The following is a 12,679-nucleotide window of genomic DNA, read 5'->3' as shown; positions in this document are numbered from 1 at the left end:
CTGAGTAGTACTCCATTGTGTAAATGTATCACATTTTCCAAGGAGATTTTTTAAACATTGGGGCTAATTTGACTATTAGGTAATTTGAAAACCAATAGTATACAAACTAAGATAGATTCCAAGCTAATTCCTGCCTTATGAGGTAATATGGTATCCAATGTACAAACAAAATTATTTTCCTTATTTAGAACTAACTCTTCATCTGAATCATATTGTGAGGTCTATGGTCTCAACAGTAGTTATTATGTTAAAATGTGAATAATTGAGCTACATTTTATATGTCCAAGCTGAGTATGTTATACTGTTGGTAAATAATATGTGGTAAGCCAGGCATTGTGACACATGCCTGTCATACTAGCTTCCATAGGCTTAAAAGTAGGAAGATCATGAATTCCGGGCCAGCATGAGCTATGTAGCAAGTTTGAGGTTACACAAGCTACATGGCAGAACCATGTCACAATAAAATAAATATTAAAGGTGATTTTCTTTATATGTATGTATACAAGAATATGTTGGGGTTTTTTGGTTTGGTTTTAACATCATTGTTACTACTGGCAAAATCAGTTGGGTTCTAATCTTGGGGGTTAATGGTCTGAGTTTTTTGTAATAAAGCAATACTTTGCTAGTTAGTTTGATGATCACCTTCCATTTGTAAATGTGCTTTTGTTTTAGTGGCACCAGGGAGAAGTTGCACTGTGAACTATAGACATGACAGTTTTAGAAACAGAAAATACACTTTCCTATCTGGTAACTGTGAGGGTGGGGAGACAGGGAGAGGGGGAGAGACAGAGAAGAGAATAACAGTATGATCAGGTCAGGCTATGTAAGGTTAGGATTATTTTGTTGTTTTGAAACAGTCTTGTTTCCTGAGATGAGAACACATTACCAGTCTTATCTGACTGTATATATCCCATAAAAACATCCAGGAACTTTCTATGTACACTATGCTGGCCTTGAATTTACAGAGATCCATCTGTCTCTGCTTCCCAAGTGTTGGGCAGTTAGATTTCTCTTCTAATTCCATGTTTGTAAGCCATGTGGCGTGGGTGAGTCAGGTTGTTCTCACAGAACTTCAGACTTGAAATTTGGTTTCCCAGCTACAGATTTCTCTGCTCTGAAGCTGAGGCTATTAAGTAATTAGAAGTCAGGAGAGACAAGTGAGCCTCACTGTAGTCCCAAGACAGTTTTGCTTATTCTTGTTTGAGAATGATAGACACTGTTTTACATTTGGAGGGTTCTCTGGTGTGATGCTGATGGATGCAAAGTATCTATCTGTGTTGCCTTTTACTTAATGGTGGGAATTTATTAATAATGTTTTATAAAATAGGAATTCTGCCCTAAGGGCTTTCCTGCCTTCTGGAAGTCATGACTGAAAGTCACCCCATAAAAATCTTTAGGTAGGCATGTAATACATTGCAAGCAATTTCCACAGCTTGTTTCATTATCACTATTTTAATTCTTGTCAGAATGGTCACTTCTAAAAACAAGATCCCTGGGCTAGAGAGATGGTTCAATGGTTAAGAACACTGACTGCTCTTCTGAATGGTCCTGAGTTCAATTCCCAGCTACCACATGGTGGCTCACAACCATCTGTAATGGGATCTGATGGCCTCTTCTGTGTCTGAAGACAGCTACAGTGTACTCACATACGTAAAATAAATACGTAAATCTTAAAATAAACAAACAAACAAACAAACAAGATCCCTGAAACTACTGAACCTAAGCCTTGCTTTCTACTGTTGAAAGTTCTTAAAGTCCAAACCATTCCTTAAAGACTAACAGATGTGTGGATTAAGTATAAATTGAACTAGTTCTTTTTGCCTTTGCTTTGAACACATGTTGACTGGAAGTAGATTTGTTTGCATCCCTTTGGGGTTGTAACCAAAGCACACACCCATACTCTTCCTGCCTCTCTGGAACAGTTTCAAGATTTGGAGAGTCGGGTTTGTTTGGGGGCGTTTACCTAGCCTTATCTCCAAGTAAGCAGATGCTAGGGTTGAATTTATTTTGACCCTCTCACTTTAAATGTGGAACTGAAGCAAGAATTTAAACACATCAGAAGAGAGTGTGCTGTACTTGAGGACATGCGGGACTCAGGGAGAAAGGTGTGTACTGTATTCTCCAATGTTCTCTAGAAACTTTTCAGAGGTAATGTCTTTATCCATATAGGTGGCTGCAAGCTAGCAACTGTTACCCAAAAGGAAAATATTTACAACCAAGTAAAGATCTGTGTTGCATTTAAATTGTGGTTTTTGTGCTTGGTTTTAGCAGCATTTCCCCAGTGGTGCTTTTTACAATTAGCGACAAAATAAGTTTTGTATTTTTGTTGAAATTTTTCTTTTTAGAAGAATTTAGGAGGCATTTATTTGCAAGAGAAAGTATACCATTTATTTCCTAAAACTATGATTCAAAACTGTATAGATATTTTTTAAGTATTTTGTTATTTTGTTTTCTGCTTCAAATAAAGAGAGATGCATGTGATTATTAAATAAAGGCTACTCAGCTTCTGGTGAGTGGCAGTTCTTGCTTCACTGAGCATGGTTAACTTTGTCTAGGAATTTCAAGTTAGAGTACATTAGATAGGTAGTTACCTAGACTTACCTTTTTCTTTCTGATCTTTTCCAGAGCCTGGCCCAACTAGAGAATCTGTGCAAACAGTTGTATGAAACAACAGATACAACCACTCGACTGCAGGCAGAGAAAGCCTTGGTTGAATTCACCAACAGCCCTGACTGCCTGAGCAAGTGCCAGCTGCTCCTGGAGAGAGGAAGTGTACGTAAGAGTTAGCACGTCCTAAAGGGGAGCAGAGTTAAGAGAAACGCTCTGCTTTTACCTCAGGGACAGTGAGGTAGCCATTGCTCTGAGTCTTCAGGTATCTGATCCATTTGACTCTTGAACACTGTCCTACCAGCCAGGTTGATGATGGCCTCCTCAGTAAGCTCCTACACACGTTTCTGTTCTGCACCAGATTCCTAGAGTGCGTTCTCTATGTTTATGCTTCAGTGTCACCTCCTGTCCTTTACAGGGGGTATAGGTTGTTTTATAAACTTGATTGTCTCCTATCGTTTTTCTCCTCAGTTCTGCTTACTGCTTACCTAACAGAGCTAAGGAAACATGACCATGACAGTGAAAATTAAAGGAAATTAAAGTGTTTTCTTTTGTTAGTTTTTTGAGGCAGAGTCTCACATAGTACAGGGTTGTCTCAAATTTACTGTGTATCTCAGGATGACCTTGAACTCTTGATGCCTTGGCCTCCTGTGCTAAGATGTGGTATGACCGTGTCTGGCTGGGAAGTTTAGGTTTTAGAATTAGAATCTCTTCCAGCTGAGGCTGAGGAGATGATCAGTGGTTAAGAGCACAAACTGCACTTGCAAAGGACCCAGAGTTTGGTTCCCAGAACCCATGTCAGGTTGTATGCCAACATCTGTAACTCTAGTATCAGTAGGAATCAGCACTTCCCTTAGACAGTGAAATAATATACACTTAAGTTCAGTCCTGTTTTTTTTTTTTACTTTATGTATTTTTTTTTTTTTCTTTTTCCCAAGGCAGGGTTTCTGTGTATAACCCTGACTGTCCTGGAACTCAATTTATAGACCAGACTGGCCTTAAACTGAAAGACTCGCCTACTTCTGCCTCCCAAGTGCTGGGATTAAAGGCATTCAACACCATGCCCAGATTGTTCTTGTTTTTCTTAATGCCCAAACAACTTTCTAGACATGCCTACCTATATTATCTTTTTCACAGGTAAAAGGAAAGAAACTAAGAAAAAGTATAAATATTAGCTATAATTACTGTGAGCCTGATAAAGTGGAAATAGAAATGATGGTGCAGTTGTGTCTTAAACAATAATATATTCTTTAAAAATTTGTTTATAAGTATTTAATTTTTAGAAGCTGGGGTAGTGAGTAGCTCATGCCTGTAATCACAGCAGTCGCCATGAGTTCAAGTCCAGCCTTGGTTATAAAGTTAGACCCTATCTCTTAAAAAACACCAAAGTAATAATAATTTATGTACTAAAGAATTTTGGAGCTAAGACGAAAGGATGGACCATCCAGAGACTGCCCCACCCAGGGGTCCATCCCATAATCAGCCACCAAACGCAGACACTATTGCACATGCCAGCAAGATCTTGCTGAAAGGACACCGATATAGCTATCTCTGTGAGTCTGTGGCAGTGCCTGGCAAATATAGAAGTGGATGCCCACAGTCATCTATAGGATAGAACACAGAGACCCCAATGGAGGAGCTAGAGAAATTACCCAAGGAACTGAAAGGGTCTGCAACCCTGTAGGTGGAACAGCAATATGAACTAATCAGTACCCCCAGAGCTCGTGTCTCTAGCTGCATATATAGCAGAAGATGGCCTAGTCAGTCATCATTGGGAAGAGAGGCCCCTTGGTCTTGCAAACTTTATATGCCCCATACAGGGGAATGCCAAGGCCAAGAAGTGGGAGTGGGTGGGCAGGGGAGCAGGGTTGGGGGAGGGTATAGGGGACATTCGGGATAGCATTTGAAATGTAAATGAAGAAAATATCTAATAAAATAAGTTAAAAAAAAAAAAGAATATCCTTTAGGCCAAAGGAATATAAAAAATGTAAAAGGGCTAATTTGTTAAGAATAGAATTCTAATTGGCTTACTGTTTAGTTTTCATTAGCATTATTCAAATGTTTATACAATAATTAAATTACAAATGGTTAAAATCATCCTTTTGAAGTTTGGGGATCTAGCTCTTTTTTAAAAATATCTGAAGAATACCAAGTCATGCCAGAATACTGGTGTGGCTGAGGCCTGCACATAGTTCTTTAATGACTGTGAACTGGTGCAGAGCACGTGTCCTGGGAGATGTACAGCCCGCTCTTTCCTTTCGCCTTGCTCCCAGAGCCGACATGCACACTCTGAACTGTGAACGCTAGCTTCTCGGTGACAATTAACAAGATAGAGGGAAGCAGAGTCAGTACAGTACTGTACGAGAGTTGTGTGGATTGCTTGTATTTAATCTCTGCAGACTGCTCGGTGACTTGGCAAGTCTATTAAAATTATGAATAAAAACTTTACAAGTGTATAAATCACATCCAAGCTACTTCTGAAACTTTTTTTTCTGTTGTATTAGTTGTTTTGTTTTTGAAATAGTCTCAATGTATATAGCATTAGCTAGCCTTGAACTCACAGCTGCCCTTCTGCCTCAGTTTACCACAAACATTTTTTTTCGGTGTTAAGAATCTTTTCTGCTTGTTGGTGTTATAGAAAAATACTAGCATGAACAGATAGATGTCTTTAAGGCTTAGTTTCATGGACAATTATCCTTGACCTGCAGTTAAATTTTTTAGTTCCGAATCTTTTTCTGTTGCATAATTTAACATGTAAGATCACCACACATGATCCCTCCTGGTATATTACAACCAGTTGGAATGTTTTAGTGAACTGTAAATCTAAAATGTGTTAAAACCTTCACTGGAGAATAAAATAATATTCCATTGTTAGGACATCATTTTTCTCAGAAATAGTTCATCTGAAGTTACTGTAAAACCATAATATGCACTCCCCAGAACTGTGCTGATCAACAGATACAATTTGAAGATGGAACTGTGCAGCACAGTGGGCTATTCTGTCTAATGTCTCAGTTAACCTTTTATTCTAATGCTGTACTACAGAAATGTCACAAGATGAAGCGCTGATTGAGCCAGCGCAGTGCTGAGTGTCCTCTAACTCTCTCCCACAGTCATCCTACTCCCAGCTGCTGGCAGCTACATGCCTTACCAAGCTTGTGTCTCGGACAAACAACCCCTTGCCACTGGAGCAGCGGATAGATATCCGTGAGTATAGAAGAATGGATCCAGAGGGGTTCCCCCAAAGTTTTGGGTCCAGTGCAACTACTGCAGACTATTTCTAAGCCATCTTTTCGGGTGCTAAAACACTTTTATTTTTTTGGTTTTTCGAGACAGGGTTTCTCTGTGTAGTTTTGGCTGTCCTGGAACTCACTCTGTAGACCAGGCTGTCCTCAAACCCAGAGATCTGCCTGCCTCTGCCTCCCAAGTGCTGGGATTAAAGGCGTGCACCACCACGCCCAGCTCACTTTTTTTTTTTTTAAGCATTTGAGATAGGACCTCCCTGTGTAGCTCAGGCTGGCCTCAAGTTCACATTCCTCTTGTCTCACACCTGCTAAGCATGCACCACCACACCCTGCCTTTCATTTTTTTATTGTCACTGATACCCCGGGGTGGGGGGGATATTTAGGGCTTTTTTAGTTCTTCATAACAACATTATTTAGCCATGTGGGAGTACAGTTAAGGCTGCTATATTTTAGATTTATCATTATGATATAACATTATAAATTCAAAGCCTATATAATAATATTTTCTTAAAAGAAAATAATGATTTTAAATATCTCCATCTTGTCTATTTATAAATGTCAGCATTCTCAGACTTTGAAAACACTTTTTAAAGTTCTTAACAATGTCTAAATTATTCTTAGTGATCTTGATAACCCTTGTCCAATACTGAGGTCAGCTGGGCAGGCTTACAGTAGCCTTAATTTGGAGGCTGAAAATTGGCTAAATCAGGCACAGAACCCTGGATTCAGTCCCCAGAATCATGAAAATCATCACCATCTTAAATCTGAAGCCCCATTTTTTTCAGTAGCATAAAGAATTAAAAGAGTTAAGTTTTAATTTGCCATTTGTGGTTATTTAATGTATTTTAAGCGTTGACCTTCTGTTTTTAGCCTCCTTAACATGTACTGTGTCATTTCACAGGGAACTATGTGCTCAACTACCTTGCCACTCGGCCAAAGTTGGCGACTTTTGTGACACAAGCACTCATCCAGCTATATGCCAGGATCACAAAGCTAGGCTGGTTTGACTGCCAGAAGGATGACTATGTCTTCAGAAATGCAATCACAGACGTCACAAGGTTTCTACAGGTAAACTGTCCATCTGTGTTAGTGTGTCTCTGTGTCCACACACATATCCCATGGTAAAAGTGGGTAAAGCACAGAAATAGTCTCTACAGCTTATCTTCTTTTTAAAAATTACATAAAATATCTTTATCTGAAATACTCTTCACCATCTTTTATTAACCTGTGTGATCATTTTTGCATATTAGCATAAATCCTGTCTATTCTGAAGATACCTACACAATGTACCAAATTAAAATGCAATAAATGAATTAATTGGTGGTGTTCTATAAATGAACATTTAGTTTGCTTTAGTTAGGAGCTGTCAAGTATTCAGTAATTATCACAGCACACTCTGTTAGGTGAACTAACCTTAAAGTTAATCTGTTAGAAGGATAAAAGTATTCTGGCTTTCCAAGATATTTCCAAATTATCTTCAAAACAGTTCAGTTTTTAAGAATAGACTCTTCCTGTACCCCAGCTCTAAAAGCTAAGCATTTTTGTTTTTAGGTAAAATTATTTAATAGCATTATTTGGATTATGAGTGAGGCAGAATAAGTTTGTATGTGTTCATTTGTTGCTTTATTCTTCTATGAATATCCTGTCCAATGTATGTGGGTGTTTTACCTACATAAATGTCTACAGACCCAGTGCCTGCTTGGTATTCCCTGGGAATGGAGTTAGAAATGATTACACGAGCCTCCATGTCGGTTCTGGGACTTGAACCCAGGTCCTGTGGGAAACTGCTGAACTGTCTCTCCAGCCTCCATCTTCACCTTTTTATTAATTGTTGTAAACAGTCTCTCTTAAAACTTTGTTATTTATCATTGGCCTTACAGAGATATGTTCTATAGCTTCTCCTTTAATGTTTATGCTGTGGTACTTTGGTAAACTTCCAAATCTATAAGGTCAAGTGCAGCAGTCTTTCTCTATTTTTTTTTCTTTTTTTTTTTTTTTCTGTGCTCTACAAGACAACAGGTTGAAGCTAATTGCTTGCTGCCTTCTCTAGGCAGTTCTTTTGGTTAACAAGCAGTCTGAAATCCAGTAATATGAATACATTCCAAAGCCAAGCCTTACCAACTTTCTCCTGTGTGTTTGCTTACCAGGACAGTGTTGAATACTGCATCATTGGCGTCACAATTTTATCTCAGCTCACCAATGAAATTAATCAAGTAAGTGCTACAGCCTTCCTTATTGAAGTAAGTGACACATTTTTTTTCTTGGTATTGGTGCTTTCTGCTGTGTGTGGCGTGATCTTTTTTGGCAGTTGTGTGCTTTTGCGGTAAGTGATTAATGCCTTCTTGAAACAAAATAGATCCATTCGGTTTTCCTCTGTAAAAGCAACTCACATCAGTCTTTATCCTGACCCACCAGAGATTCTGATCTCTGAGATTATCAAAGTAATTTACTATCCCGTATAAGTTCTCCTTATTAGTATCAGTGTTCTTTTTAGAGATGAGAATGATGATTCTATGTCAAAACCATACGAGAATTTGGGAGGATCTACTAAAGTTATTAAAAGTCAGTCCCCGGGCTGGCGAGATGGCTTAGCAGGTAAGAGCACTGACTGCTCTTCTGAAGGTCCTGAGTTCAAATCCCAGCAACCACATGGTGGCTCACAACCACCCATAATGAGATCCGAAGCCCTCTTCTGGCATGTGTGAAGACTGACACAGTTTATTTATGTATAATAATAAATAAATCTTTGGGCTCTAAGCAAGCAGAGCCAACCAGAGCAAGTAGGGTTGACCGGAGTGAGCAGAGGTCCTAAAAATTCAATTCCCAACAACCACATGACAATCACATGAAGGCTCACAATGATCTGTTCAGTTACAGTGTACTCATATACATAGAATAAATAAATCTTTAAAAAAACAAAAAAGAAAAGTCAGTCCCAGGCTTAAGGGTTTGGTCAGTTGGTAAAGTGCTTAAAGAACACGCACCAGACCCTGGTCCTTATTAAATTCACACACTCTAGGCATAATGATACCCTTGTCTAAATCCCAACAAAGGGCAGGTGTAGACAGAATGATCAGGAGTTCAAGGAGAGCCTGGACTAGAGATCCTGTCCCAGAAACAAGCAAAAAAAGATAGAGTACAATTTTAAAATCTGACTTAATTGAAGTCATTCCCCATGTGTTACTAATGAAGATCTTGCTGGGAATCTTTTCATAGTAAATAAAATATTCCTTTACCAGTCATTCTATCAAGTCATCACTGATGTCACCAAATATTACAGAGGAAACACCAGTGGCTGCTGTTCTCCTCTTTCTCTTCTTCTTTCTCCTCCTCCTCCTTCCTTTTTCTTTTTGCTTTGGCTTTATTGTTTTATTGTTTATTTCTTTATTTAGCTAGAATTTTATAATTATTGAACAAACCAATATTGATATTAGTTATAACATCTCACACTTAAGTTGCCAGCATATTAATTACATTGGCATTACTATTGCTATTGCTAATAATTATGCAGCTGTTTATTAACCCTGAGAACTTGTATTTTTAACTGTATGTTGGTACTCTTTTTAATACTCTATAGTACAGCCTGTTAAAATTGGAAGTCCTATTGTATTATCTCTTAGATGCAGTTGCCATTGTGAGCAGGAGTTATCAAAGTACCAATAGCTTAGCCTTTTGAGTAATTATGATGGGCCAGCCACCATTCTAAGCTCTTTAATGAAAGTTAACTGATTTTATTCTCAACATTCTTATGAAGTGGGTATCGTGGCTCCCATTTTTTAGATGAGGAAACTGAGATATATGATCATTTGTTTACAGTTTCACAGTTAGTGAAACTTAATTTGAGTCTAGATAATCGTACACCAAACCCTCTGTTAATAATGAACTATTCAACCACTGTTAAAGTACAGTAAAGAGAGCATCCATTAACTAAATACAAAGACCATGGTCCTAATATTCTCTCTTTCAATACTTGCTCCTCACTCTTCAAATACACAAATGTTAGTATTTTTTGAAAAGTATCTGGGTTTTTCTTAAGTGATCAGAGTAAGGGACATCGCTCCATGGAGAGCACTTGTCTACAAGCACAGGGTGCTACAGTTCAGTTACCAGGTTAGGAGAAGGGGTGTAAATGAAAATTGGCTTGACATAGTTAACTTGCTTATTATGTACCGCAGTATATAGAACTATATATATATATAATGTAGCAATCATCTGGCATGGCGGCACATGCCTGGAGTCCCAGCACAATGGAGGGAGAGGCTAGTGTATCTCCGTGAAGTCAAGGACAGCATGGTCTACATAACAAGTTCTATGACAGCCAGGGTTACATAGTTAGACTTGTTTAAAAAGCAAAAAAATCATAGTTCATCATGTAAGACATATATAACACAGTGACATGGACAATAGAATTGGAATATTTTGATCCTCTGAGTAATTCTCCATTATTTATTGGTTGGCACATTTAAATCAGAAAATATACCTCTCTTTACCATTCCTGTTTGAGGTGACATTATGGAAACTTTTACTATATATGACTCTTCAATGTGACTAAAACAAAGAGACCCTCTTAGATGAATCGATCAATAAATAGAAGAAATTTAAGTTTTCAGTGAGTGGTTACAATTACAAGTATCATAGACAACCTTTATTCTTTTATTCCATTTGTTGAGTATCCACTGTGTGTTAAAAATACAGTACATTCTGTTCTGTAGCTGCTGGGGAGAAAAAACAATGAAATGATTGACCCTTAAATCCATTCAAGTTCTCATTTCCATGTAAAATAAAGTAGGTTAGAGAATGAAGTGAGGCTGCAGGCCGTTCCTTTATTCAAGTTCATGGCCGTTGATGGCTGTTTTGAAATTATTTGGTTGTTTCAGCCCCGATGGGTTAATTTACCAAAGCCCAGCCTTGCTACTGTGCCTGGTTTTGTAACTAAGCCATGGTATGACATGATAGCAATTGCTAGCAATGTATGTTAACAATGTGTATAGTTTTGCTTCCTCTATACAATAGAGAAATTTGAGGTCATGTTAACCAAGAGGAACCCCCCGCCCCCAACTTCACATCATCATACTTGATCTGATTTAATAATAAATTAAGCCACAAAAATGAATTTTGTGTTTCTATTGTGTTATTTGGAAATCCTTCTGGATTATTTAAAATCTATGTGAACCCTCGCTACCCCAAGTAATTTTAAAACTTGCATTGGTTTATTCTTTCTTACACAGGCAGACACAACTCATCCTTTAACCAAACACAGAAAAATAGCCTCTTCTTTCCGAGACTCATCACTGTTTGATATCTTCACACTTTCCTGCAATTTACTAAAACAGGTATGGTTATAAATTAGGTCCTAGTCCCTAGTTCCTTTTGGAGAGTAAAAGAGAATGGGATTTGTCAGGGATCGGCACCTAACTGAGCCCATCGTCTCTCACGTTATACACATCTAGAGATGGAGAAGCACTTGCCGGGTTGATGACTGACTTAGAGAAAGGTAGGGTGGTTCCCCACTTAAAAGCTATTCCTCTAGGTAAAAAGCAGTAGATGAACATTTATTTCTTGCTCCTGTCTTCAGGGGATCTAGTTCACTGCAAAGTTAGAGTTTTTCTGTTTGTTGTTTTATAGCCACATAAAAAGTCTCCTCTATACAGAATGAAAACATGTTAGCTTTATGGTGTTTAGATTTTTAAGTGTTTTGTGAGCAGGTTCAGATTACATTGTTACCATACAAAACTAGGTGACTTCTGTTCCCTGCTGAGTTAACAGCAGCAAATAAACAAGCAACATCTGTAAAGAGGAGTAGGTTTTAAATCTTTTGGCATCCACTTAGATTTTATAACCCAAAGGGTAAGGCAGTATCCCATAAGGAAATTATCTGCTTTAAATAGAGAGCTGATTTTAATTTCATTTATTGATAGCATTGAATTAATCAAAAAAGTCAGGTAGCATACTTAACTACCATGCATGAGAACCTGGCTAGGTTCAATCACCAGTGCCTCAGAAACCCTGCACGATACAACATGCCTGAGCTACAGAATAGTCCACATCTCAGACTGAGGAAGGGATGGGGAAAGTCAGACACATTTATAACAAGGTCAGGTGGCTTTTTCAACATGGATAGCTAATTAGGGATAGCCTCTGACTTTTTGGTTCACTCTTACGAGTTTTTATTCTCAGTTTCTGATCTTTTCCAATTTTAGCTTCAGAGACAAATTTTTATTCTTTCTGTTGTTTCCTATTAATGATACCCATTTGGGGGGTTGTACTCGAAATTTACAATGTTCCTTTGTCCAGCAAGCTGCCAAAGCTGTGGTGCCAACAAAGCCATGGCATCCACGGAGAGAATTAGCTTTTGAGAAAACTAAGGATCAGCTCCTCTTCCCTGATCCTATCAAAATGATGCAACAACTCTGAGCCCCACACCCCACCCCCAGTTCCTTGGAAACTGCTACCACAGTTATGGTACCGAATCTAGCTGTGAGTCTACAAATACGCTGCAGAGAAATATGTAATATCCAGGAATAACTTTGTTTTAATTCTCATTAGAGAAAAAATATTTTGGCCAGGCAGTGGTGGCGCATGCCTTTAATCCCAGCAGTTGGGAGGCAGAGGCAGGCGGATTTCTGGGTTCTAGGCCAGCCTGGACTACACAGAGAAACCCTGTCTCAAAAAGCCCCCCCCCCCCAAAAAAAAACAAAAAAGAAGAAGAAGAAAGAAAGAAAGAAAACAAAACAAAAAAATATTGTGGTGATGATGGTTTTTCAAAGAGGAAGGAGATTATAAAGCTTACTCTGAAGTCTGTCCATAGTTTGATTTCAACTGTGCCT

General features: G+C 38.3%; 1 protein-coding gene across 2 annotated transcripts in view; it reads left to right on the top strand.

Annotated features, from left to right (window-relative positions):
• The window catches only part of Xpo7 (exportin 7), an 86,511-nt gene that overhangs the window by 41,461 nt on the left and 32,371 nt on the right, over positions 1-12,679 (top strand). The window contains exons 2-6 of one of the 2 annotated variants that reach the window (XM_021202841.2): positions 2,626-2,772; positions 5,721-5,814; positions 6,754-6,920; positions 8,000-8,065; positions 11,081-11,185. In XM_021202841.2, coding sequence (XP_021058500.1) covers positions 2,626-2,772; positions 5,721-5,814; positions 6,754-6,920; positions 8,000-8,065; positions 11,081-11,185 — 579 coding nt within the window. Of the gene's footprint in view, positions 1-2,625; positions 2,773-5,720; positions 5,815-6,753; positions 6,921-7,999; positions 8,093-11,080; positions 11,186-12,679 lie in introns of both variants that reach the window. The other variant, XM_029541430.1, reaches the window with a different exon arrangement.

This window comes from Mus pahari, chromosome 8, assembly GCF_900095145.1.
Source record: "Mus pahari chromosome 8, PAHARI_EIJ_v1.1, whole genome shotgun sequence".
In the NCBI taxonomy this organism is placed as follows: domain Eukaryota; kingdom Metazoa; phylum Chordata; class Mammalia; order Rodentia; family Muridae; genus Mus; species Mus pahari.
The sequence above is the reverse complement of the archived record's forward strand: the minus strand, read 5'-3'. Positions and strand labels throughout refer to the sequence as shown.